Genomic DNA, 26,496 nt, shown 5'->3' with positions numbered 1-26,496 from the left:
AAAAGATTTCAAATAAAACAGATATGGATATGACTGGCTCATCTGAAACACCGTCGCTTGCATTTGTAAGGCCATCAAAAGTTATCGTACAATTATGGTATGCAAACATGGGCTAGAGCACTGCCGTCTGTTGTACTCAAGTTTGAATATCTCTTTCCGTATACAGTATACCAACTATTTAGTATTTACAACATTGGCCGACCATGCATAAACCTAGAAATCCATATTTGCCCCCTATCACAAAGGCAGACTACCATTGTTCGGTATACAGAACGTCGGCACGGGTTTATACAAACGTGTTTATGGCAGGTTCTATGCTGAAAGTTAGCTGCTTGCCATGAAATTATTTTGGAGAAGTCAGACCCCTGAAGAAGAAGACACCTAAACCGCCAATCGCCAAAGCAAGAACAAGTGGGACAACTGATTCGATATCAGGCATTCTTCCAGCAGTATCTGTTCTTCCTTGGCGAACCCTCTCTGCCGTATACTCTCGCAGAAGATTGCTCAAATTGTCTATTTGGTGCATGATCTGCCGTTGGCCTCGTGTGATGGCTAGTATCTGTTGCGTGTACACCAATTAACTAAATAAGCATATCAGAAGGAAAAGAACAGAAGATAGATCAATATGTCGTCACAAGTGTTTATCACAAAGTACCTCTTCCATCAGTGGGGAATCCTTGACCAACTGGGAGGACGACGAAGAATTGGGCAGTAGCGTTCCTGCCAATGAGCCATTACTCAAGCCAGTAACAAACAGAGAAGTTGGTTCGGATCCATTGCAGGCTTTGGCCTGCAGAGCCAAATTTTGCTGGCTAGCTGAAGCTCTTCTGAGTGATATCTTGGAGTTTACCTCTTCAACACGGGATGTAAACTCGTCCATCCTCTCATTCAGCGTAGAAATTTGTTCTGAAAGTTGAGTAAAAATTCCCTGAAATAATACAAGGCAAAATTATTGGTGAAAAACAATTTCATAGTTATGTGCCATCAACAGGACTACATGAAAAATCGGTAACTCACCTGGTTCGAAATTGCTGCAGGTGATACTGGGTTTCGTCCATCAAACCTTCTGCTGTTAACAGCAAGTCTCGTTAGTTTGGAAATAGTCTTGTCCCTTTGATTCGAGTAAGACTGCGATATACCCCTGCCCAGTATGGAATATGATGTTAAAGGAACCAATCAATACATACAAGCATGATCAGCTGGATGATAGTTTATTATCCTTTCAATTCTGAGAAAATAGCTGAAAAATAAAAAATACCGGTTGAGATACTTGTTTCTCCGATCAGCTGAGGCTCGGGAAAGCGCTTCCTTAGGGCTCGAAGAATCATCATCTATGCTGAGCTTTGATTTCAAATCATCTGGCAATGTCTGTAGATTGATCACATCACGACAATGCACAAACATGAAAATGCATGATCAGTTGAGAGAGAGAGTCATACCATAACATCATTTACAAGTTTCTCCAGCTGAATTTGTTCGATGTAAGTACGAGGAACATATGAACCATCCAGGCCGAGCTGCTGTGCAATATCTTTAACATGTAACCGATCCTTTCCTTGCACCTTCGAACAATTCCAGCAAGTTAGTGCTAAGCTTCACAAAATTTATCTAAAAAGAAAACACCAAGTCTTGTTTTCGTTTCCAGAAATAAACATCTGACATGAAGAACAGAAAAACAAAAAGTATCACAAGTTTCAAAATAATCTGAAAAAATGAATGCCTGGCATGATACCTGAACATATTGACGATTAAGTTGCTCCAACCAATCAGTTTTCACACAAACCTTCTCATCGCAGAAGATATGGCTGCTTCTTTTCAAGATGGATGCAATTGTATACCCCAAGGCCATGAGACCTCCAAGAAGGCGCACACTAACTTCAAAAGTTATTCTGGGAGATATTATGAAGGGACTATCTGTGACCCACTCCTGAGAGAGAGAGAGAGAGAGGAGGTAAAGCTAGTCAAAGATCCTACTCTGGAACAAACTATGAAATTTAGACACAACGATCCACACCAAGCACATATCAGCAGAATCCTACACACAAGTTTATACAAAAGTTTTCACCTGTGCCCCCATGTAATTAAAATACAACCATGTAAGAATTCTCCATCAAAATCCCCATGTCACAATCTTGAAATCTTTTCCTTAAAATGTCCATTGTCCAGATGATGATCAAGCTTATTTGCATATGGAATCAGAAATTCATTTCACTAAGAAAAACAGCAGGGTTCCTGACTGAAATGGAAAGACATGTAAATTGTTATCCGGACTCCTAGGTAAGCCTTTGTAGATTCATTTCTTTACTGTTGATCAATGATGAAAACAACTCCGATATATATGTAGGCAATGACACTGGTCGGATAAAGTCAAAAGCATGTAATATCCTTTAGGAACTTTAGTTTACAGATGTCGAACCTCAAACATGAGATTGTATTTGCCATCTCTGTTCCTCATCCTTAGATACGACTGACACGCTTCAGGATCTTCACCTGGTGGTAAAAGATATATGTCATAAGTTTCTTCTGTGCTTTCTTTGTGATCTGCAGATATAACAGCCTTGATTTGATCCACTGTCACTGCCTTCGTTGACTGCAATAAGATATAACATAGACAGTCAGAAAAGAAAATGATTACGTATTTCTTGAAACAAACAACTGGAGAAAAAGATTTACCAAAACAAGAAAATTTAATAGTCAACCTTTAAAATATAAATAGGGTTCTGAAAACCAGTGAAGGGATTAAACTTGTTGGTGATTTTTATATGTGCTGTCTGAAGGTCTGGCTCAATAAAGGCCTTGTACATAGGATACACCTGTACCAAAATTCTGGATGAGAATCACCATAAATCTTTTGTACTGATAACAAAAACTTTCTAACACTGGATAAAGGGGTAACCGTTTCAGAAATTTGATGGATAATTTCTTCAGGCTCTTGGCCAGCACGCTGAATGTCCCTTAAAACCCGCTTTACAAGGTCAAAGTGAACTCCACCAGTTATAGATACACGAAGATCTAGCAAAGGTCGCAATTTCTCACTTAAAGCATATATGCCCTCAATGATCACAATACGGGAGCTAGGGACCTCTACTGTCCTGTTAGAAGCACCAGAAGGACCATCAATATACAATAGAATCAGAAGAAAATAAAAGCTATCACGTTATGTATGTGGCAAAGCATATCCACATCATGCAGAGATGCACTACCTGTACGCTATGCGGGAGCTAGTCTTGAAATCATATACTGGAACCTGAACAGGATTGCCTGCCTTTAAACCATGTATATTTTCAAGCAATGTTTCATAATCTGTCAGGCGTGGATCTGTTCCAAAACAATATGACAATTAGAGTTCAGCCATGACTCTCAGATGTAAAATCACTTATTCCATGATCAAAAATTGGACAAAAAGATTCAGAGATGACAATGGAGGAAGACATCAGAAGGACAAAACTTTAAAGAACACTATAAAAAAGGAAGTGAACAATTTGGAAACGAAGTAAAGAACTCAATTACTGTAAAAGGAAAATCACTCAAAACAGGAGAATAATTGAACTATTAGCGTCAAAGTTGAGATTCTTTACCATCAAAGTTGCCATCGATGATTCGACTAGCGTCATTGTAGTTGTCCATTGCAATAACTGCAATGCTGGGCATGAAGTTGAGCATTTTGTCAGTGAAAACAGTCTTACCAGCTCCAGAGGGGCCTGCCACTCCAACTAGTATTATCCCCTCATTCTTTTGAGCCAACAGCTGACACGCCCGAATAACTATAAAGAAACCTTTCTCAAATGACAGGACATCTGGAATTTGGACAATCTCATAACGATCACAGTCCTTTCTCTTCACAAGCTGCACCTGATCCCGCAACAGACCAGTGCGCAGCCGCGGTGATTCAGCACCAGAACTTGTATCTTGAACCATTTAGAGCTCAAAATCTGTGTTATTTCCTACACGCTGCAAGATTCAACACATAGCAAAAGCAACATTCTAATTGTGAAATTGCAGAACGTTAAACTGGGAAAATTATAAATGTACATGGTTGAACATTAAGTTAATAATTAACAATCCATTGATATTGATAAATTAGCATTCAATAACCCTCCCCAGCCGACAAAATTACAGAAATACAAAAACGAACTCCAAATATTAATGAAAATTGCAGATTGCCCACATGAATAAATCAACAAGAAACATCACCCCAGAAATTTAAAATCTCATAAAGTTGGAAACTTCCTAGTGATCAAACATTTTCAAGAGAAAAATAGAACAAGAACCAAGCAGTAATAAAATTGCAAAACTGTGAACTGGGAAACTCATAAATGTCCATGCTCAAACATCAAGTTAACAATTAACAATTCAATAACACTGATTAATTAGCATCCAAGAACTCCTCCCCAGATGAAAACACACATGAAATTGGAGATTGCCCAGATGAAGAAATCATCAAAAAACAGAAACCCAGAAATTAATACCGCAAAGAGTCGAAGACTTTGTAAGATTTGATCGACACAGAGTGATCAGAGATCACACCTTTTTCAGGAGAGAAAGTACAAGTGTCAAAGCTGCTGCAACTGCCTTCTCTGAATTCTTGGAGTTTCCGGGAGAATTTAATATGTTCCAATATTCTTGTCAGATTGCGCGAAGGATTTATGTAGAAATTGATGACACATGGCGGCGAGCGGTTGGTTGAGTCTGAGAGGTACGCGCGAAAACAGATCAGATGCAAAAAATCCTCAGGAAAAAATGGATAAGATCGTGTGTAGCTTTGAAATTACAAAGACAGAGCCGTTGGATTAGGTAGTGGCCTGAAGGGACCACCGTTGATTTGGACTGAATCACTACAAGTTGGGAAAGAATCTTCTTCCTTTTTTTTCCTTTTTTTTTGTGCCACTAACTTTCAGTTACCAGAAAAATGTAAGATTCTCAATTTTGGCCAAAATGGAGTAGGTGACTTATCCATCATCTACGCTGGAAATATTCCAATTTAATAACACATTGATTTGCCACTTAGTACTACGATTCCAATTTAATAACACATTGATTTGCCACTTAGTACTACGATCTGGTAGTATTCATCTTCATTTAAAAGTGAAAGGTCTTAGATTCGAATCTCGTAAATGGCGAATTCGATACCAAATTAGGCTACCAATTGTATGACTTAGCCGAACTCCTCCTCCCCTTAGTGTAAAAATATCGATGTACTAAAAAAAAAATCACGTTGATTTGTCTTGCATAAGTTTTTTCCGGTCAAATCAAGATTTGCCCTCAAGTGCAAAGGCTAAAGAGAGCTTGATTGCCAGACCCATCCGTCCACTGTAGCTTAAATTTTGTTTTAGCTGCATTCCCTTATCATTTAATACAAAAGTTAACCGTACAGCACGCTACATCCTAAAGTATAAACTTGTCGATAAAATAAGGTAAACGTTGGTATATTAGCTAAACACTTGTTCACAGTAAAATGCAGTTAAAGATGCACCAAATTTGCACATTATCTAATGTCTTAAAAAGCTGAAAGTCGCTTGTAGAACTTAGACTCAGTTCATATTGCAGCAGCTTATTGCGTCCGACCAAGTTATCACGTTACTCATTTGACCATATTGTTAGAGAACGGATGCCCTATATTGGACTCACATTGCCTCGTATTGGTCTCATCTCATCCAATGCAGGAGGTACTTCTCTTTATGTGTGGGATGTGTGGCTGGCCAAATGACGTCGTTCGCTTGTCACATTTCAAACAATTACTTTGCACATGTTACATTTACTCAAATTTCATGTTGATAAACATCTAACTGTTATATAAATGTATTGGCACTCTAAATTTTATATATTTATGAAGAGTGCACATTAAAAATTTTGGAGTGTCAATAATAACACATTTTTTATACTATGAACACAGAAACCATTTGAATTTTTTTTCAATAACACGTAATATTAAGCAGTTCGAGAAATAAATGATTGATATTGAAAAATCTCATGTAATGGCTAAAATAACGGTTGTGAAAATCTAATGTAACGGCTAAAGTAATCGTACATCTAAATATTTGTTTGTTTTTAATTTTGTGGGTTTTCTTTGACAAAATTTAAAAAAAAATTGTGGGTTTCCTAATTGTTGTGTGGTTAAATGCTAAGAAAACTCTCTTAAAGTGTGACTCTACATAATCTTTCTACCACCTTATATTTTTGGTATAATATTTTATAACGTTGATATAACAATTGTGTCAAAAATATGAAGTTCGAAGAATTTACTGAGAGTCTACTTTTTTGGATGAATCGAGGGTATCCCCCGCACATAGGCGAAGACTAATCCCTCGAGCTGGGTCGAACCCCATTCAGGGGGGGTAAGCTCTCCCAATGCTGGCTTATCCATTCACAAGGCTCGAACTCGAGACCTTGCTTAAGGGGAACAAGCTCTTTACTACTTGAACCACCAAGCATTGGTAAAAAGGACCCCATTTGGGAGGCAAGCTCTCCCAATGCTGGCTTCTCCATTCACAAAACTCGAACTCGAAACCTTACTAAAGGGGAACTTGCTTCTTACCCCGTGAACCACCAAGTATTGGTAAAAAGGAGGTGGGGATGTAACACGAGAACTTCCCAGGAAATCACCCATCCTAGTACTACTATCATCCAGACTCGCTTAACTTCGGAGTTATGATGAGATCCGATACATGTGAGTTGGTATGATCGCATCCTGAGAGTCTATTTTGAAACTGGAGCAGGATTCTCTCCCCTCTTTTTTTTCCTTCCCTTTCCTCTCCTCCTAATTGAACGGTCCACGTCAACATCTTATATTAATTTTTTCTAGTAAGAGAAAAACAAAATAAGAGAATGTGAGAGGAGAAAATGGAAAGAGGAAGAGAGCATCCTAGTCCTTGAAACTTACCTAACCTAAGCATTTCTCATACAAATCAACAGAGCCATAAAGTTGGAACCCTGACTGACAAAAGCAGCCAACACTTCTTTATTATCTCTCTGAAGACCTACTTTTTGTCCCCCACTCACCAGAAGCCACTTCACTCTTCCAAACTCGATCATCGCTTCTAGAGAAAGAAAGCGAGAGAGAGAGAGATGAAGATGGAAGGCACGCCGGCTGTCCATGGATATTACATGCCTGCAGAGTGGGAACCCCATTCCCAGTGCTGGATTGGATGGCCTGTAAGTAACCAACCCTTCTCTTCCATTTAATTACCATCTGATTACCCCCCACATGCCTTAATTGGGTTCCTTCAATTTTGCATCTTTATATGGTATAATTCTTCTGTTTGTTCTTCTGCCTCTTGGGTTTTTCAGAATATGTGTTTTAATTCATGTTCTTCAAGAAATATATGAAATTTTTATGTTTCTGTTTCTGTTTTGATTAGTTACATGTGCAGTTCTGCCAAATTTATTGATTTGTGAAATCAGTTTGTGAAATCATGAATTGCAAGTTACTAGGAAAAGTCGATTTTCGAGTGCAGAGTTAGCTTGCTCTATGTTAATTATAAGAATGCAGGATAATTCCGCGTTATTCGGAAAATACTTCGGTATGTTTCTGCATTTTATATGTAATTCTCAGTTCTTACCCGATCAGAAACACATAATTTCCTGTTTCTGCAAGTGAAGGTTCGATATACTACTCCGCCATCATAGGTGTATCCAGTAATCTATGTTGTATGTTGTATGGTGGTTTGGACATGTGCAAAGAAGGCCTACTGACGCTCCGGTTAGAAGATGCGACTACGGGATAGAGGTTCAGGGCCGAAGGGGTAGAGGAAGACGTGGGAAAACTTTGGAAGAGACTCTAAGAAAAGACTTAGAGTACTTGGAGCTAACGGAGGACATGACACAGAATCGAGCGCAATGGCGTTCTAGGATTCATATAGCCGACCCTACTTAGTGGGAAAAGGCTTTGTTGTTGTTGTTGTTGTAGGGCTCGGTTCTCTTATTAGGTTAGGTGTCACTTGCATTATTTGTCTAAAGATTGATATCAGTCTAACATTTTCTGGTAAAATCTATATTGTCAATCTTCAAATGTTCGTTTCATGAATGTATTGATCTTTACTTATTTCTTAAGTCCAACACTCATGATAATCAAGCTTTGTTGTGAATTATAGGAACGCCCGGATAACTGGAGAGACAATGCAGTGCCAGCTCAGCAGGTGTTTACCAAGGTAGCATCTGCAATCTCAAAGTTTGAGCCCGTGACTGTATGCGCAAGTGCCAATCAGGTTGGTATAATTTGTAAGAGATGAAAGTCTGTAGTATCTGTACTAGTCTTTTGTATGACTCTCATATGAGATTTAATTTTGAATTCATTACGCTCAGTGGGCAAATGCACGAAGCCAGCTACCAGAAAATGTCAGGGTTATCGAGATGAGTTTGAATGATTCATGGTTTCGTGATACAGGACCAACAGTGAGCTTCTTCCTTTGACTCATGGTTAAGTTCTGATAAGATATTCCTTAACAGTATACTATGATCTTTATATTTACCTTTAAAAGCGTTATTTTTCTTACAGTCCTAATCTTTTTCTCTCTTCTTTAGTTTGTCGTAGGAAAAAGTGCCTCTTGTTCTGGTACCCCTGAGCCAAAGGTTGCTGGTATTGATTGGAATTTCAACAGCTGGGGAGGTAGGGTTTATAGTTCATAATTTTTTAAGTGACGGAACACTAGAATATTTTTTTGAACAATATATAATATCGTTAGAAACTTCGATGTTTTCATCATTTTGATGTTTACTCATCGGTGCATTTTGCATGGACTTATTTTTGGAATTTATAGGCATTGATGATGGTTGTTATCGAGATTGGAGTCATGATCTTCTTGTGGCAGAAAAGGTTAGAGTAACTAAATAGATCATTGTCTGATTGAACATGACGTATAGCTTTGTTCTTTGAGACACTGCTTAATAGTTTTCCGAACACTCATACTCTGCAGATCCTGGCAATTGAGAAGCTTCCAAGGTTTCAACACTCCATGATTCTTGAAGGTGGAAGCATCCATGTCGATGGAGAAGGTAACAAGATTTTAAGCTTATCTTTGCATTTGGAAATGTCTTGCCTCTTTATCTTAGAATTGGCTTTCACCGGCAGCAGATTACTTCCTGGATCCATGCCTTGAAACTGTTTGGATCATAAATGTACGGGATTCTCTGGTCGTTGTTGTAATCTGTTGTTTCTTAATTATGTGTCAAAACCCTGCTTTTGATTGATTGGCAATTGCACCACTTTAGACTTCACCCTATATCTCTTTCTGTTTCAGTAGTCTTTATTCTTATACTACAAAAATTGGCAGTAGCTGCTTATGATTTGTACTACCATGTGCCTCGTCTCGTAAAATTTCAGAACCCTGCATATTTTTCTTTTTGGCACAATAAGTGCCATTACAAAAACTCATTCTCTCTGCCAGTATGTAGTTGTAATCTTCATGATCGAATCAGAATCTGCTTTCTTCCTTCAGGGACTTGCCTCACCACCGAGGAGTGCCTGTTAAATAAAAATAGGAACCCACATTTGACCAAGGAGCAAATAGAGGATCAACTTAAGGCGTATCTCGGAGTGATGAAAATCATTTGGTTGCCTCGTGGATTATATGGTAAGAACTCTACTCGGTTTCTAATTTACTATCTTACATGAAATGCTCGTTGTTACTGATGCTCAATTTTCCTTCCCCTTGTGATGATTTACATTACATTATATGTCCAATTCAGGCCACCTATTTCATTGAAACCTAAACTAGGTATAAAAATCCTTGACAGGAGACGATGATACTAATGGTCACATCGACAATATGTGCTGTTTTGTAAAGCCTGGTGTGGTTTTGTTGTCGTGGACGGATGATGAAACAGATCCTCAGTATGAAAGAGCTGTAGAAGCCGTTTCTGTTCTCTCCAATACTACTGATGCCAAGGGTAGGAAATTAGAAATAATAAAACTTCACGTACCAGGCCCGCTATACATGACAGAGAAAGAGGCTGCTGGGCTCTTTCAGGTAAACATTGTACACTACAGACCACGGTTCAACTTTCATGTTGCTTCAACTATGTATGAATACATCCAGCTGAAGGCTAATTTAACATCTGAAAATGTTGATTTAGTCTGATGGTTACGTTTTCGTTAACTTTTTTGAAATGCTTTGGTGCCTAATTTTATTCCTGGTGTTCAATGTTCCTACAGGAGGAGTGTGAAGCTAAACCGAGACTTGCAGGCACCAGACTTGCTGCTTCATATGTAAATTTCTACATTGCAAATGGAGCCATCATTGCACCCCAATTTGGGGACCAGAAATGGGATGATGAGGCTGTTCGCGTCCTATCCAAAGCCTTTCCAAACCATGAAGTAAGCTTCATTTATTGTTGATTTTCTCCAGCATCTTCATATACGTTTTAAATATAATTGTATACATCATCCAAAAGTACGAACTTCTTGGACCTGCAAATTATAAAGCCTCACCCACCCTGTGATTTTATTAGCTGCAATCGTGAGACTGTAAAACGTATCGTTAGTGTATGCTGTGCTAGGCTTAATAACATTGTGAAAGTGAGTATAATATGATACAAAGCGGTCTCTTTTCAACGCTAGGGGAAACAAACAAGACCAGTTTTACGTAGTTTGTAGATGAAAATGGATTCATCTTCTTTTATATTTACTGATGTTTGTTTCTGCCACGTTTTCTATCGCTGAACAAGCCTAATTTATACTGTCGGGTTGGTCAGGTGGTAAGAATTGAAGGTGCAAGGGAGATTGTCCTCGCGGGTGGAAATATACACTGCATTACTCAACAACAACCACGCGTTTCACTCAGTATAGTCAACAATGATTGCTTTCATGCATAGTGCAGAAACCATTTGTGCGAGATTAAGCTCAAACAGGAACTACATAGCTTGATTCATCAGTTCCATTCGGGTCCTGGGCACTCAATCAAGCAGAGACCGCTAATCTCCGAATTGTTCTAACATTACAGCGTATGGCTTGCAAACCTCTGAAGTACAAGGTAATAAAGTGCCTATGTCTAGACTCTAGAGACAAAGACGTTATCATAATTCTTGTTGATTGAGCTTTTGGTGTACTAATATTGCTACGACGAAATCTTGTTCAATCGAGTTGCGTAACATTTATACATTGCATCATCGGAAACAGCTGAGTGTCTTTTATATGACGATTGCTTGCAAATTAAACGTTTCAATTTCTATAACTACTGTGAAACATCTAAGTTCATCGGTTTAGGATCGGTAGCTTGCTTGAGCAGGTTTTCAGTTAACTGCAGCACGAAATTTTTTCGCTTTCTTGTGAAATCTTTCCGTTGACAGAGCTTTCAACCATTTCACATTCATGGTTATGAAATTTTCATAGCAGTAAGTTTCTGGTTTTCCCTGCCTGCAAGTCTAAATTTGGCAGTTTCTTGTTTTCCCTGCCTGCAAGTCTAAATTTGGCCAACTGAGGGTAACCGAATCCCAAGTGATGTTGCTTAATTTTTTACTGTGGTAATATTGCTTAATTTTTAACTTCGAGTTGTCGGTTGGGAGAGTGGATCCTCGCTGGTGAGGATTTTGGAATCCTCTAATCAAATCCGTTCATTGTACATCATGCGGTCAGTTTTCGTCAGGTATTATTTATATTCAATTTTAAATAAAAAAATTTATAATAATTTCTGATCGCATGATATACGATAAACGAATGTGATTTGAGGATTTTTAGATCCTCACAAAAAGAATCCGGCGAGGATCCTCACTCACTTGGAAGTGGGAAGTTGGTAGTCACTTGGAAGTTGGAAGTTGGTAGTTGGAAGGAAGAACGTAGATTCATCGCCAGTCAGACAGTAACTGTCTGATCGATCGTGTATCGTACTATCGTGTACAGGGACAACGCACCCATAAGTTTTAAATGCTGCAACTTGTAACCCCAACGTTCGACATACATATAACTCTTTTAGTCACTACATGTAATGGGTTTACTTATTAACTTCATCGAGTATAGGATGTTTAAACATTACATAAGGCGGGTTTACTTATTATTTTTAAGATATATATAATAGAATGATAATACCGTTTGATCTGTGTTTTACATTATTTTATGACCGTAAAAGTTCGAATGGTTAATGATTTAAAATTTTCATATAGAGAAGCACATCACAACTTTCAACAACAACAAAATTCGAAATAAGTGAATTATGGACAATATTTCGAATTTTAGGAGGGTGTAATTCTTGACCGCATTAACAAATTCTTTAAAAAGAACCATTTTGAATAAATTAGACTAAAAATTAAATATTAATGACATATGTTTTTTTTACTGCGTTAAAAAACTCATTAAAAAAAACGTCTTAAATAAAATTAGACTAGAAATAAATATTAATGGCTTGGCCAAAAATCTGACGACATAAAACATCAAATATCTATCGAAAAAATGATCGTTTTAGTAATTGAAATTCGAGAAATGATCAATTTATATCAATTTCTTAAAAACAATAAAAAAAAAACAATTCAAAATTAATTATATTGCTTTGAGCGTTTGAGCAGAAAAGGTTGGTTTTCGGTAGGACATAACCGAAAAAAATGGAGGGGAAGTGAGAGTGACTCAAGAACCGAAAAAAAGCATCCATGTGTTTGGCTCAGATTTGTCATTTGAGAGATCCAACACCAAATCACACTCAAACTCATTCACATTGCCCTCCTCCTCCATTGACTGATTGACATGAACTCCTCAGCTCTTCCGAATCCGTTTTCGAAAACCAGATTCCGTTTTTGAAAACATCCCTTTTTGGTTTTTGGATTTATTTATTTATTGGAGAGGGAGAGAGGATCAGCAGCTGAAGAACGAGTACACCAGATGGGGTGCACATTCTCTGGTTTGGGCGCGCTGTACGACGCCGTGAACGGCGGAGGCGACGTGTGGATTAACGAGAATCGGTTCAAGATCGTGAGGCAGCTCGGGGAAGGTGGGTTCGCTTATGTGTTTTTGGTCAAGGAGGTGGTCGCCGACTCCTCCGCCTCCGGCGGTGGTGGTCTCGCCAAGAAATTCAAGGATCCCTCTCATGTCTCAGGTGATTCAATTTCTGGAATTTTGTTGATTTTTTATGTGTTTGTGAGATTTTGGGATCTGGGTAGTGATCTGTTTTAAGTTTTGTTATCTGGGTAGTGAGCTGTGGATGTTGTGATCTGGGTTGCAGTGATTTGAATCGAAAATGGTTGAAGCCTGTATCTTTGAGGAATTCGTGATCTGGGTCATTTGGATATGTGAATCTGAAATTATTGGTTTTGATTCTCTGAGCTGGGAAGCAATGGTGATTTGGCCATTGAATTTGCTGAATCGAGTTTAAAGTGTGACTCTTTTGTTCTTCGAATGTGTTGAGTGGTAGGGCTGGTAGCATGCGTCGATTATTTGGTGATATGAATGTTTGATCTGTGACTCTATAGCATTGTTTCAAAGAATGCTGTGACCTTTGCCGAGGATTGCGGTGATGAATGCATTTGTGATTTGGCCTTCATATTCTTACTGTTTATGCTTGACTGATGGTGATTGATCGGTTTGCAATTCAATTTCGGAAATGATTACAGCTTGCTTGTACTCTATTCTTTTGCAGATGATGGAACTTATGCTTTGAAAAAGGTTCTCATTCAGAATAGTGAGCAGTTGGAGTTGGTGAAGGAGGAGATCCGTGTTTCATCGCTGTTCAGTCATCCCAATCTGCTTCCACTTCTTGATCATGCCATTATTGCCGTTAAGGTTAAAATCTGGAATACTTAATTTCATCTGGCTTATACAATACTTTGGGTTTTTTCTTCTCAGAATGGTAGCCTTCCGTGAAATCAAACATCGTTTTCAGTTTTCTTAATATTTTTCATGCACTTGATTCATATATAATACTCTCTGGCTGACAGACAACACAAGAACAATCTTGGAACCATGAAGCATACTTGTTATTTCCAGTTCATCTGGATGGAACTTTACTGGATAATGCTAAGACTATGAAAGCTAAAAAGGAGTTCTTTTCCACCTCAGATGTTCTTCAAATATTCCGGCAGGTCAATGAATATATCATTCCTCTCTTTTTCCGTTGTAAATTAGCCTTCAACAATGCTACCAAGTTCTGGGGCAATTGATGTGCCATGTTCAGATTTCTTTTCCATGTCCCACGATGATTTATCTTGTTGGTAAAACATATTTAGAAGCATCAAAAGCGTTCTAACCTAGAAAAAACAATGTCGCAGCTTTGTGCAGGACTCAAGCATATGCACACTTTGGATCCGCCATATGCACATAATGATATCAAACCTGGTAACGTTCTGATAACCCATAGAAAAGGACAATCACCTCTTGCAATATTGATGGATTTTGGCAGTGCTCGACCTGCGAGGAGGCAAATTTGCTCTCGTACAGAGGCACTACAGTTGCAGGTATATATTTTAAAATCATTTTAGATTTTCCTAAACACATTTATTTTTGTTGTAGTAACTGCAATTGTTTTTTTTCAGTATGCTTACTTAATGCCTACAAACTGATGTTGCTTATATGTACCTCTTTGATTTCAATTGGTTTAATAGGTTTAATACCGTAAAAGAAAGGACACCTTTGTATTGTTGGGTTCACTTGTCTGGTAACTTTTAGTTGAAAAAACTATTGAGTTGATTTTTCTTGCTTGTTATGTAGGAATGGGCGTCTGAGCATTGCTCAGCACCATTTCGAGCTCCAGAGTTGTGGGATTGCCCGAGCCAAGCCGATATTGACGAGAGGACTGATGTATGGTCCTTGGGATGCACTTTGTATGCAATACTGTGAGTACAGAGCTTTCTTTCTTGAATTTTCTATTATAGCTCTAAAGTTTGAACATCGTATTGATCGTTTGCCTTCTGCCTCACTACTTCATAGTGAACGTTTTCTGTTGGATTGTTTAAGAAACTGTTTTAATGTTCATATGTATGCATACATATTACATATACATAACTGTATCTGCCATGGACATGACACCTTTATCTCGCATATTAACGGCTTACTGCCAAATACTCGATTGGTACTGTGATCAGCATCATTCTTGTCCGCCATGGAAGCAAAACTACGCCTCTAATTAGCTGCTGTAGCTATTTTTTCTCAGTTCTGATGCCCAGTTTTTATTTAAAAGGTACGGAATGTCTCCATTTGAATATGCACTCGGCGAATCTGGAGGAAGCCTACAATTGGCGATAGTCAACGTGCAGATAAAGTGGCCAGCTGGACCTAATCCTCCATATCCGGACGCTCTTCACCAGTTCATCACATGGATGCTTCAGCCGCAGGCTGCAGTTCGCCCTCGCATTGACGATATCCTGATACATGTGGACAAGTTGATCTCCAAGTTCTCCAATTGAGATAATATAGAAGGAAAGAAAGTATGAAAACGAACTTTCTCTGCACGCGGCGACCGCACATTTTGGCAAAGATTCTTGAAGCCGGGCGTCACGTCGTGCGTTTTCTTTTGTACTCAAGGGTCGATAGGGCAACTGAGTTTATAGCAGCTCCTCCAGTATTACACAGTTTCTTACTTTTTTGCTGTAGGATTGGCAGTTTGTGCATTGGTTTATCGTTATCGTGCTCCTATCTCAACTGTTTGATTTTCTACCTTGTAAGTTATCAAACTGCTCGTCTCCCTGGACTCGAATTTTTTCGATTAGTTACAAATACAATAATTTCGATTCATTAAGCGAGCTGCAAGTTTAATTACAAAGCAGTTTATTTTGTTCATTTTATTGGATTAATGAAAGGAAGAACAGCGAAAATGTTGACGCAAATCATTCGAACTTGGAACATCTTCAATTACTGAGAAGATAAATACCGCTAAACCAAGAACTTGATTATAGTACAACTACAACTCGAACGATAGCAATTTTAGTATAAAAAACTATGGTGTTTTTTCATCCTACCTCTTCGCTCGCTTCACTCAACTGTGTTACAGATATCAACAATACAGACATTTGCTCGTGTGAATACGAAAAAATGGACGAACAGATTCGCTTGCCTGTTTATACGACATTATATGGATCTCGTAAAAAATGTTTGAATGTAATCTAAAGAATACATAGGCACCTCACACGACGAGCTGCCCTATGGTGAAAGCAGAGACCTATCTCCGGCTGACTCTCCCGGTGAGTTTGAACACTGTCTTTTTACTGTCAGTCTTCGTGTTCATCATCCTCGCTTTCAGAATCTGCAGTCCACATGAAAGGTAGCGTGAGCGGGGAAAAACATATGATGTTGGTTTGAAAACAAACAACCCTAAACCTCAAATCATTTTTTTCGGCCAGTTGCTGTCATGGTTTCTAGCTGGTAATCCTATTTTTCAATTACCGTTTTCCCCAATGCAAGTAAAGATATCTGTCCAACTTATGAACTATAAATGGAATAACTTGTTACCTGATCGAACGTCGTCATCAACTTTCCCTCTAGCCTGAATTTGCTTCACGAGCATCCGAACCATCAACTTCCACCAATAAACATGACAAATGAGCAAGCAAATTAGAAGAGTATTAAACAAGTAATAGTATATAGATCCATCCACTATGTGCTTCTCCTTGTCCAACTTCAGAAGAGCTTCATAGCTGCCAGAAACAAATGGAACCAAAAATCAATCTTTGTATACGACATAACGAGAAAAAAACGTCATTTAAGGAGGAAATTCAACAAGTATATGATATTCTCTATGCAATGTTAACGGCGAAAGGAAAACAGAAAATTTCTCTCTGCATATTTAGCTAACCTGGTACTCCATATTATCCAGAATGGAAAGTAAATAAGACGTAGTACTGTCCAAGAGAGAACAAAAGTAACAAAAGCAACGCCGGCAAGAATTTCAAAGCCACAATATTTTGACAACTTTGCAATTTCTAAAAACACATCAGATCCTTCATGGAGAGCTAAAATGATCGAGCCAACTCGAGAAAACCTGCAGGGGGACAAAACAGATCATTAAGACACCAGAAAAGATAGAGGCAAGCCTGAATAACAAAAAGCGAAGAAGCAAGCTGAAATGCTTTAAAACTAACTTGAATATGTAAGACGCGACAATTAAAATTGTAGTTGCTAAATGATGAGCCATTGACACCACAAAGTCAGAACGCCTTGTTTCCCAAAACACCAAAGCAAAGGTGGAGTAGATGTAGAATCCAGCGGAATACATGTAAAGTGCCTTCAATTTTAATCTGCCAAAAGGGAATATGCAAGGCCAAGTGAGATGCAAAAGGCAATTGTTTGTAGAGCAAAATTACACATATGATCAGAAATCAAAGTAAACTAAAGCTACTATTCACTTTTGACACTGAACAATGATTTCTAAATTGAGTTAAGAGACGAACTTAGTTTTCTGGTCGGGCCAAATCTGATTGCCAGGCCCTACCCAAAAGCATCTGGTTTTGGTGAACCAAGGCTCATTGTATGTAACAGAAAGGGCCAAAATCTCTGCAGTGAAAAAATACACACATTTGAATGCCGACTCTTTGAATTTACTAACTTTCTTCCGATTATCGCGTGTCTCAACATTCACCAATGCATGCTTCTTTCCAAACAAAAGGCGCTTTGCTAATCTCTGCCAAAAAAACAAAAAGCAAAAAGTACAATTCAAACAGTAAGGACCATAGTTTTCAAGTCTACCAAAGATATAGGCCCCCTCAAAGCAATGAAACATGTAATGTGGATCAACATTATATCGACGAAAAGCTTCAGATGGTGAGATTTGCATTTCTCATACATTGATACAAAAGAAGTTTCCCGAGCTTAGGATTTCCATATGACTAATAAGTTGGGCATGGTAATTATCTTTGCACAAAATTGGAATCTGTGGGATTGCATACATTTGGGGATTTCAACAGTAACCGCGAAAGGAACACAACTTTCATGAATGACAATACTAGGAATTAAAAACCCAACAAAATAAGAGCCAAAAGATCACAACTTTAAACTGTAAATGTTAACAATGCAGCCTGAGACCCAATTTTATTACCATTTTCTACAATTTGATGGTACTAAAGTAACATCAAGCGAATGTAAGTGATCATTTGGTCTAGCGGCACTTAGTCTCCGCCTTATTGGAGCACGTAGCGAGTTCAAATCTCACAAACGACAGTTGTTCATAAAAAGGAAAGCAGCATCAAGTGAATGAAATTGAAATTAAATCATGTTCTCCCACAAATAATTACAGAGTGCAAAACTAGTTCCGTTCCAAAATACAATAAAATTCAATTGTCTGGTAAATTTGAGAGTACCAGGAGTTGTACCTCAAAGACGAAGATGTCCAGGAAGAGCCGGAGTGAAGGGAAGAGAAGAACGAACAAGGGGAGGACAAGGAAGTCATTGGGCACTGGGTACGACTCCTCCTCCCAGTTGAGTTTGACCAAATCACTGATTCCGAACAGACCCATTATTTCCTCCATCAAACCCAAGAATTTGGAGAGGCGGAGGCGGAGGCGGTGGAGGAGCCGGCGGAAGGCGTCGTTGGTCGGTGTTAGGGGAAGATTAAAAGGCGATTGACTTTTGAAAAGCGTACGCAAAACAACTTCAACGGTTTTTGACCGGAATATTTAATCGGGTCATGCAATCTAAGATGACCCGGTTTGGATGTATCCGATTTTGGACGTGGGCCTATTTTGACGATTCAATTGGCCCAAATGAATGATATTCTGTTTTTACAAAACAATAGAAAATGGGATGTGCTATCCACACACCATATTTTACTTCTCACACACCTCTTGATAATTTATGTCTGTTGATCTTCTTCAATTCATCCGATCTGATGATCGAAAATTAAAAAGGTGTGTGAAAAATCAAATGAGGTGTGTGGATACCACACCCCTAGAATATTTGCAAAGACTTTACAATGCAACGAGGAGAGACTCTCTTATCACCAATTCTCGACGTGGTTAGTGTCTATTAGATAGATGGTACATTCTCTGAACACGCAAAAAGCATATAGTGGACAGGTGACGCCGCTGAAATTACATCTTAACTGAAAGAAGGGTGTGACCTACGCTATTAAAACAGATCAGGGTGTAGCCAAGTTCTAAGGCATAGTTTTTATCCCTATGCACTCAAATTCGATTTTTTCTCACCGTAAGAGTCTAAGATTAGATTATTGTTTAAATAAAAGAAAGCTTTACGTCATTAAACTATGTAACAAATTCATCACAAATATATATTCATTATCGTCACCTTTATTCATGCGAGTCAAACTTTAGACTGAAAACAAATATGGTAGACCAAAATGATTTTTTCGTGTGTACTAATTTAATCCATTCAATTGTCTTTCGAAACAAGATAATTATTTAAAAAAGAAGTGCACGTTTGAGAATGAATATGTCGTCTTTTTTTCTTGGAAGAATATTGACTATAGTTAGGCATGTATTATTTCTAGTATCACATGTGGATGCTAGGTTAACTAGCAACATATGATGCAGAATAATACTAGGAGATATATATATATATATATATAGCAGATCCTTTAACAAGAAAGATTATCATTTTTTTCAAAAAATAGGGATTAGGTGTGGAGCCCACTCCACATCGAACTTTAACGATCTGAACCGTCTATTTTGTAAGTCTCGATTCATAGATCATTTTTGTAAAAATTCAATTCAATCCGAAACCATTTACCTATTTAATTATCAAGATAAAATTTCATTGTTTCTTATATAACAAAGTATTTGTTAATTTCTTTGAACCCAATTAGATGTCTTAAACATTTTCGATTTGGCTAATATTTTGTAAGGATGTAATGTGGATTCCACAACTAATCCTCATTTTTATAAAAAAAAAATGGAGATCCCTTCCCTTAAAGATTTCCTACACACACACACACACACACGATATATTCGATCTTATAGGCATCGTCTTTGTCCTTGTTCAAAGAGCGGTGCTATACACACACACCTTTTTCAATTTTTGGCCGTCGGTTAGTAAAACAACTATTTTGTTCTAAAACGAAGAAAAATGAGATTCCATTATAAAATTAATTAGCAATATGAGGAGTAGTCTAATTTTTTGATCGAAAACTGAATTTTTATTTCGGTAAAAATAACATAGTACAAGAGATTTAGAGGAGTAACCTAATTACTCATAAGTACATGTAAGGTCATTTTGTTTTTCCTATTTGAAATTAGTACTCTTGATATAAACCTTGTATGAGCGCTTAATTCGAAAAACTCCATTAGAGATGCTCTAAGAGGCTCCCTCGAACATTGGTCGAGCTCTGTCTACACCCATCAACCAATGCTCAAACCCCCTCCATTATTTCCTCAAATCTTCCCTAAGCTTATTTCTTTTTTGTTCATAGAAATAATAGTCACATTTCATGCAATGTCACGTAAACTAATAGTCACATTTCATGCAAAATATATAACAATTTCCATGAAATATTCGGAGTAAAATTTCCTACAGAGACAACTAGTACTGTGCCTTGGCATGCTTGCATTTACTGTCTAGGGTTTACATCAATCGGCTGTACAATGTAGTCCAGATCGATGGCAAACCCTCTTCAAGCCGAGAAAGATTTATATGACATGAGTAAACTGTCACTGTAGCGTTCTGTACATCGTTTATTTCAATGACACGATGTGCCCCAAACTGCTTGAACTTAAAACTATTAAATTTTATTACGGTTTAAACATAGTGATGGATGACCGTTATATATAAGGATTAAATATGTATTGGCATAGAGTGCATACGTGCACTTGTGAAGTTTATTTTGAGAAAACTCTTAGCCTTTACGTAAAAATGTTCTCTTTGTTAAGAGTAACTTGTACGACACGACTATATTTCTCTATAATGATGTTTTGTGTCAATAATAAAGAAACAAACCAGCGTTGACAAACATTGTCCGATTGCAAAAACAGTACTCACGTGGGAAGGAAGACAAGGGAGAAGCAAATCGGGACGTGATCACCGCAAAAGGACAAGCAGCAAGAATAATACCTTATGCATGGGCCTCACCCCTGTCTCCTCCTCCTCCTCCTAATATTATATATATGTGTGTATTTATATATGTGTGTTGTATGGTAGCTAAGCGGTTCGATTCTAGCCACTGAAGAGAAACTGGAAGTGGGAAACAGCCAAAAATCATGCTCAAAAGTATTGGTGGCATGGTGTTCCCCAAACCCTCTGGATTATTAAACTCTTTAACTTCGTTTTGTTCTTGCCCTTTCCTAATCAAAGAGGGCCCCATCACACGAGTTGTCAATTATATATCCATGCATTTTATAGGCGAAAATCATATCTACCAGAAGCACATCTTACATTATAGTTCGTGATTAGTTTGAAATGTCGTTATAGAGTCATCTCATTGTAAGGAAGTTCTTCTTGGATTATAGGGTACTGGCCTTTTACCATTGGCTTCTAGAGTTTGCACATTATAATGTCAGCAGCTCATCTCATCTGCTCATGCATTGGATACTGATTAGGGCTTACAAAAGTGAAGGATTCAGATTCTTTCCTCTCTTATTTTTTCTTCTCTTCAATCCCTTAGTATTTGAATGTCCGCGATTAAACTATATTAACATCTTTGTTAACTTTACACACACACACACATATATATATATATATATATAGAGAGAGAGAGAGAGAGAGAGAGAGAGAGAGAGAGAGAGAGAGAGACGGAAGGGAGAGTGAGAGAAAGAGGAGAAGATGAGATTTGGATATCCAACAATGTATGTCGTTTCAAGAGTTATTGCAGAAGTAAATATTTACTTTTACTTTTGCTTGTGGAAGATATCTGTCCGATCGATCAAGATATCTGTCCGATGGATCACTATAAATTCACCCATCCAAACTTACCTCCTCGCGAAAGCAGTACAAGAAGCACAGAAGGAGAGCAATAAATAACAAGACAAGCACATGGTTTCTTCAAGAATTTTCTGATAAGTTGATATGAAATTTCAATATTTGCGGCAACATGTATAAATATATAATATTAGTGATATAATAATTCATAAATAATAATATTATTAGTTGGATCCATAATATCACTTTTTTTACACAATTGAATATATGTTTTTGTGAAACTCATTTCGTAATATTTTTTTTAACTATTTGAATTGTTTATCTTTCAGAATATCATTTATAATTTCATATATTATTTTTGCAAAAATTAGATAAATCCAAAAGATATTTATTTGTAGTGAAGAAAATGAACAAATACGATTCTACAAAGAAATCTTAAACTCTAAATTCAATGATCATATGATTTCAAATTTAGATAATTTTTTATAAATATGATCTTTGAATAAAAATTTAAAAGATAAATAATTCAAATTGTTTAAATACATTACAAAATGAACCTAAAAAAAAAAAATATATATATATATATATATATATATATATATATATATATATATATATATATATGCTACGAATCCATCACAAATTATTATATATAATTTTTGGGTGTTGATAGTATTTTTTGAAACGATGTCGACAGTATTAAAATATATTGAATTAACATAGCAAGCTGGATTGCACATTGGGATTATTGAGCTGTTAAAAGGATTAGGACCTGTGTTCTGTTTTCTTCTCTTCCCCCAATAACAAAACAAAAGACATAATCGTCGCCTTTAGGAGACACACATCATCAAAACAATCAATTTGGTGGAGAGCATAGCTACCCCTAGCAGACATAGGTTTTTGACTAGTTCCTATCTATTGATCAAATAAAACCTACAACTCCAAGATAGAACTCACACAAAAGAGAAATGCTAATGTGACGTTTCTCTCAAAACTGTTATACGAGAGAAAGTTAAAACACGTAACAACTTGTGATATGTTTGTGACACAATAATCTTAGTTATGCAAATTCTTGTCTTTATAAGAAGGAAGTAAGACTTACACATGACTGGTCCACTGTCATATGATATTCTGATCCAATAATTCATTGTAATGGTAAGTTTTTCTACACATAACTGTTAAGATTTCAGAATTGGGCTAGTTGTCTACAACTAATCACATCAATATTATCTCAACTTAACCACATGCATAACTCAGTATGTGTGAAATTTTATCACAAAAGGCTTCAATGTAATTAATAATGTAACCATTCATTCATAAGTAGTAAGATATTGCGTCTATCCAAGTTTCCGATGCAAGATTGCATTCTTTAACAATGATAATATATAATTAGACCGTGACACCACAATAACAATATATAATTAGACTGCGACACTACAGTAACAACGAACATGTTCCATTGAGAAAGGGTGTTCCATTTTAAATGGCAAGTAGGGATTTTTATTAAAGGTGTGAAAGCAAAATGAGATAGAGAAGAGGTCCTATTGTATGGAACTCATACAATGTTATTCTCTCTCTCTCTGGTTTTTTCTTTCTGCATCTGCATTTAAGGCTTCACCTTTGGGGAGAGAAACCCAATGAGCCCTAGTGAGTGAGCAACCACCAATGTCCTTTCAAATTCATGAGAGATAGCAAAAGCTTTAAGCTTTGGTATGTGCAGGATGGATTGTTTCACTTTCTTTGACAGCAGCTTCTAGCTGGCTAGCTGTCTTTCTGCTCGGTAAAAAAGCCGGAGAATTAATTGGTATTTAGATTTCCAGGCAGTGTGGTAGTAGCACTCTCAGTTATTGCAGGCAGCTTATTGGCTTTTTGTATAAGTAGAGGGAGAGAAGTGCTTCTGGCTTTTGTGGCATTGCTTTCAAATGTGAGATTGGTAAGCTTTACTCTCTCTTTTCTCTTTATAAGAACTTTTCTTTTCTTTTTTACTTTGATTACAAGCGATATTATTACCTTAAAGCTAAACTAAGGTGAGAGGGGAGGGTTTGAATGCGAGACGCAGTCGGTTGAAGAGAAAGATCCTATCGACAGGGCAATCCACGTGTTGCAATAAGAAATCTTAATTCTATTTTCCTCTGTTTTACTGTGTTTTTACTCTGCTTTCCCCTGTTTTTGGTTTCAGTTAATTCAGTTTTCTGTTGGGGTTGATCTGTTAATTCAGTTATGGAGTCTGGAAAAATGCTTGGAGGTGCGGAGGAATGCCACAGCAGTGAATCCGGGTGGACGATGTACATTGGCTCCCGCCTGGAAGGCGAAAACGACGGTGGCATGCATCACGAAGAAGACGATGAAGGTGGAGAAAATTATGGTGGTCATCGTAAGGGTGAAGAGAGTGACGATTCAATGGTCTCTGATGCCTCGTCCGGCCCAAGCCATCATCACGGCCGTCCATCTAGGTCAGGACAGGGCGTGGCAGCTGCTGAGAAAAAGGGGAAGAAGAAGCCGGCGAAGGAGAAGCAAACCAGAGGTGGAAGGAGAAAGCAGGAGGAGAAGAAAGAGAAGGCGTTGTTGATTCACGGCAAGAAACGCTGAGGAAGAAACCAACCGGAAAAGGGTATTTTGGGAAGGAAGAAATTGATTGAGTAGATGTTTTTTGATGTTCTTAATCATCAGCTAATTGCTATTATTTTGTAGTTAATCGGGTAATTAGTAATGGGGTTAGCTGATCAATTGTATCTCAGTTAAGAAAAATAGGGTGCAATTTAATTTTATGACTATGGTTTCATTATGGGATTGGCTTTTAGAGTTATTGTTTGAGGATTCGCTTGAGGGAGCGGGTCGTAGAAAAATTTATTGATACACGAGACGAGAGACTTAATATCCAAACCCCATCAAGCGAATCCTCAAAAACGGCGTCCTGCAAAACCAGTTGCATAAAATATAGCCTTGAACAGAAGTTACAGAAAAATTCAAGTGAAACCATTAGGGAAGATGACCAAAATGTTAGCCGAAACTGGCAGGCTGTGCAGCCTGTGACTTCCACCTTCTCACACCGTCACACGGTTTGCTTCCGCTCTGCATCGCATTGTTTGAGGTAGCGGTCATGGACTTGGCGGTCTTCTTCCTTTTGTTTGGAGATTCTCGGAGATTTTGCGTTTTTAATCTCTTTAGTCGGTAACTTCCCTTTGTCCAAGGGTCCTGACTATTAACTACATTGTAAAAGATGAAGAATTGGTACAAAGGAAGTGGAAGATGATAGAGAAAACCAGAAAAATTGTATTGATTAAAATGGATAAAATGTATACAAAAGAACTTAATGAAATAATAGCTATACAATCCCTTATATAGCCATATATCCTAATTACAATAATACCCTTCTAACTATACTAACCAATCTTATCCTTATGACAACCTACCAACACATTTCAACTAACTATATTCTTCATTACTAAGTAACCATGTCATCACTAATGACTATGGTTAATACTCCCCCCTCAAACTGAACTTGGTGTAGACAAGTGAAGGTTGAACGAGCTAGAACGCTGAAACTGATCTGGAACAGCAAGACCAAGATATCTGCAATGCTTCAAGAACACTACAGAAAACCCCAAACAAATGAATACTATCGGGTGCCAATTACCGCCTTTCCCCTTGAAAATTGCACCGCAAGAAAACTCTTCTTCTCTCCACACCCAACTTCTTCTTCTTTGTCAATCACTCTTGCAACGGCTCTTGTATAATGCAAGAAACTATACTTCGATCCACCGATCTTCGAAGTCGAGTGATATAACAACTGTTGGGAATAACAATCTTATCATGGGATCTTGTCATATTGCCCACGATTGCAAGATCGGAAACAACATCATATAATACATTGTTGGCAGGCCATGTTGTGGTGGAAGATTATGCTCACACTGCAGGGGCTGTTGTCGTTCATCAATTCTGCCATGTTGGCTATTTCTCATTTATTGGTGGTGGTTCTGTGATGGCACATGATGTTCCAAAGTACATGATGGTTGCAGGAGAAAGAGCTGTGCTTCGTGGTCTTGGTCTGAACATACCCAACAAATTTTTTACTGTGAACTAAGAAGCCATAGTTGACACTGCCAAGAAACTAAATCTACCAAGGAGAATGACACTCCCAAGAAACTAAACTACCACGGAGAATGACACTCCAAGAAACTAAATCTACCAAGGAGAATGACACTCCAAGAAACTAAATCTACCAAGGAGAATGACACTCCAAGAAACCAAATCAGCCAAGGAGAATGACACTCCAAAGCACAACACAAATCTCACACTTCTACTAAAAAATACCAAATAAGGAGACTGACACTCCATGAACACAAATCATACTGCAACTTAGGAGAATGAAACTCCAAATCATACTGCAACTTAGGAGAATGAAACTCCAAGATTCATAGAAAGAATGACACTTTCTTCTTTAAATTGACAAGAAAACTAATACTTGCAGAGATCAACACATCAAGACCACAGCTTCACTTCAATTAAACCTCGAAAGTACATCAAAGGCCACAGCTTCAACAAACACCCAATGTCTTTACCAGATCAACAGAATTGCAGAAACTCCCACACATTGTTGATGCAGAAAGAATAACACTGTCTTGAAAGATTGACACTTTCTTGACTACAAAACTTCGTATTTCTACACATCAACATATCCAATACAATATATGCAGATGAACACAAACACCCAAATCAACACATATATCCTAGATCAATCAGAAATATCCCACTTCAACATCTTGAGAATTTAGCAAAAAGCAGAG

The 26,496-nt window shown here is 37.7% G+C and overlaps 5 protein-coding genes and 1 pseudogene across 6 annotated transcripts; 3 read left to right on the top strand and 3 right to left on the bottom strand.

The window, feature by feature from the left end:
* Positions 1 to 38: 38 nt before the first annotated feature.
* On the bottom strand, positions 39 to 4,654 carry LOC126599397 (inorganic pyrophosphatase TTM1-like). Its single transcript, XM_050265773.1, has 12 exons — positions 4,528 to 4,654; positions 3,579 to 3,951; positions 3,204 to 3,318; positions 2,897 to 3,092; positions 2,700 to 2,813; positions 2,417 to 2,590; positions 1,733 to 1,927; positions 1,440 to 1,562; positions 1,259 to 1,368; positions 1,018 to 1,141; positions 656 to 928; positions 39 to 559 (listed from the first exon to the last, which is right to left on the bottom strand). The coding sequence occupies exons 2-12, from the start codon at positions 3,916 to 3,918 to the stop codon at positions 344 to 346; spliced, it is 1,980 nt and encodes a 659-aa protein (XP_050121730.1). The 5' UTR covers positions 3,919 to 3,951; positions 4,528 to 4,654; the 3' UTR covers positions 39 to 343.
* A 1,916-nt stretch (positions 4,655 to 6,570) lies between these two features.
* LOC126601025 (5S ribosomal RNA) lies at positions 6,571 to 6,689 on the bottom strand (annotated as a pseudogene).
* A 276-nt stretch (positions 6,690 to 6,965) lies between these two features.
* On the top strand, positions 6,966 to 11,110 carry LOC126599425 (agmatine deiminase-like). Its single transcript, XM_050265800.1, has 10 exons — positions 6,966 to 7,152; positions 8,091 to 8,204; positions 8,302 to 8,391; positions 8,521 to 8,605; positions 8,757 to 8,812; positions 8,913 to 8,991; positions 9,435 to 9,569; positions 9,733 to 9,965; positions 10,151 to 10,312; positions 10,690 to 11,110. Exons 1-10 carry the CDS (start codon positions 7,066 to 7,068, stop codon positions 10,807 to 10,809), a joined length of 1,161 nt encoding a protein of 386 aa, XP_050121757.1. The 5' UTR covers positions 6,966 to 7,065; the 3' UTR covers positions 10,810 to 11,110.
* Positions 11,111 to 12,519: 1,409 nt separating this feature from the next.
* Positions 12,520 to 15,650, top strand: LOC126599426 (uncharacterized). The gene is made up of 6 exons (XM_050265801.1): positions 12,520 to 13,016; positions 13,557 to 13,699; positions 13,855 to 13,998; positions 14,185 to 14,370; positions 14,624 to 14,748; positions 15,093 to 15,650. Exons 1-6 carry the CDS (start codon positions 12,803 to 12,805, stop codon positions 15,316 to 15,318), a joined length of 1,038 nt encoding a protein of 345 aa, XP_050121758.1. The 5' UTR covers positions 12,520 to 12,802; the 3' UTR covers positions 15,319 to 15,650.
* A 91-nt stretch (positions 15,651 to 15,741) lies between these two features.
* Positions 15,742 to 18,499, bottom strand: LOC126599427 (ceramide synthase 1 LOH3-like). The gene is made up of 6 exons (XM_050265802.1): positions 18,217 to 18,499; positions 17,299 to 17,528; positions 16,990 to 17,145; positions 16,704 to 16,889; positions 16,361 to 16,545; positions 15,742 to 16,154 (listed from the first exon to the last, which is right to left on the bottom strand). Exons 1-6 carry the CDS (start codon positions 18,370 to 18,372, stop codon positions 16,120 to 16,122), a joined length of 948 nt encoding a protein of 315 aa, XP_050121759.1. The 5' UTR covers positions 18,373 to 18,499; the 3' UTR covers positions 15,742 to 16,119.
* A 4,702-nt stretch (positions 18,500 to 23,201) lies between these two features.
* LOC126598489 (protein SOB FIVE-LIKE 2-like) lies at positions 23,202 to 24,494 on the top strand. 2 transcript variants are annotated; one of them, XM_050264853.1, is made up of 2 exons: positions 23,202 to 23,642; positions 23,889 to 24,494. In XM_050264853.1, exon 2 carries the CDS (start codon positions 23,930 to 23,932, stop codon positions 24,296 to 24,298), a length of 369 nt encoding a protein of 122 aa, XP_050120810.1. In that variant the 5' UTR covers positions 23,202 to 23,642; positions 23,889 to 23,929; the 3' UTR covers positions 24,299 to 24,494. The 2 variants fall into 2 exon arrangements, with proteins under 2 accessions (XP_050120810.1, XP_050120811.1); XM_050264854.1 differs by having other exon boundaries at positions 23,203 to 23,642; positions 23,928 to 24,494.
* The last annotated feature ends 2,002 nt before the right edge of the window (positions 24,495 to 26,496 follow it).

The sequence above is a fragment of the Malus sylvestris genome, chromosome 14 (assembly GCF_916048215.2).
Source record: "Malus sylvestris chromosome 14, drMalSylv7.2, whole genome shotgun sequence".
NCBI classification, from domain to species: domain Eukaryota; kingdom Viridiplantae; phylum Streptophyta; class Magnoliopsida; order Rosales; family Rosaceae; genus Malus; species Malus sylvestris.
Note: the sequence above shows the minus strand (reverse complement) of the source record. Positions and strands in the feature narration are given on the sequence as shown.

Bases quoted from the DNA above. Each gene is read 5' to 3' on its own strand.
- LOC126599427 (XM_050265802.1), bottom strand. From the start codon at position 18,372: ATGGAGGAAATAATGGGTCTGTTCGGAATCAGTGATTTGGTCAAACTC. The intron at 16,890-16,989 runs GTTAGTTTTAAA...GTCCCCCTGCAG, and splicing joins GTCGCGTCTTACATATTCAA to GTTTTCTCGAGTTGGCTCGA. The intron at 16,546-16,703 runs GTTAGCTAAATA...TGTTTCTGGCAG, and splicing joins TGGATAATATGGAGTACCAG to CTATGAAGCTCTTCTGAAGT.
- LOC126599426 (XM_050265801.1), top strand. From the start codon at position 12,803: ATGGGGTGCACATTCTCTGGTTTGGGCGCGCTGTACGACGCCGTGAAC. The intron at 14,371-14,623 runs GTATATATTTTA...CTTGTTATGTAG, and splicing joins CAGAGGCACTACAGTTGCAG to GAATGGGCGTCTGAGCATTG. The intron at 14,749-15,092 runs GTGAGTACAGAG...TTTATTTAAAAG, and splicing joins TGCACTTTGTATGCAATACT to GTACGGAATGTCTCCATTTG.
- LOC126599425 (XM_050265800.1), top strand. From the start codon at position 7,066: ATGAAGATGGAAGGCACGCCGGCTGTCCATGGATATTACATGCCTGCA. The intron at 8,205-8,301 runs GTTGGTATAATT...CATTACGCTCAG, and splicing joins TATGCGCAAGTGCCAATCAG to TGGGCAAATGCACGAAGCCA. The intron at 9,570-9,732 runs GTAAGAACTCTA...AATCCTTGACAG, and splicing joins GTTGCCTCGTGGATTATATG to GAGACGATGATACTAATGGT.
- LOC126598489 (XM_050264853.1), top strand. From the start codon at position 23,930: ATGGAGTCTGGAAAAATGCTTGGAGGTGCGGAGGAATGCCACAGCAGT.
- LOC126599397 (XM_050265773.1), bottom strand. From the start codon at position 3,918: ATGGTTCAAGATACAAGTTCTGGTGCTGAATCACCGCGGCTGCGCACT. The intron at 1,563-1,732 runs GTATCATGCCAG...AATTGTTCGAAG, and splicing joins TTAATCGTCAATATGTTCAG to GTGCAAGGAAAGGATCGGTT. The intron at 1,369-1,439 runs GTATGACTCTCT...ATCAATCTACAG, and splicing joins AACTTGTAAATGATGTTATG to ACATTGCCAGATGATTTGAA.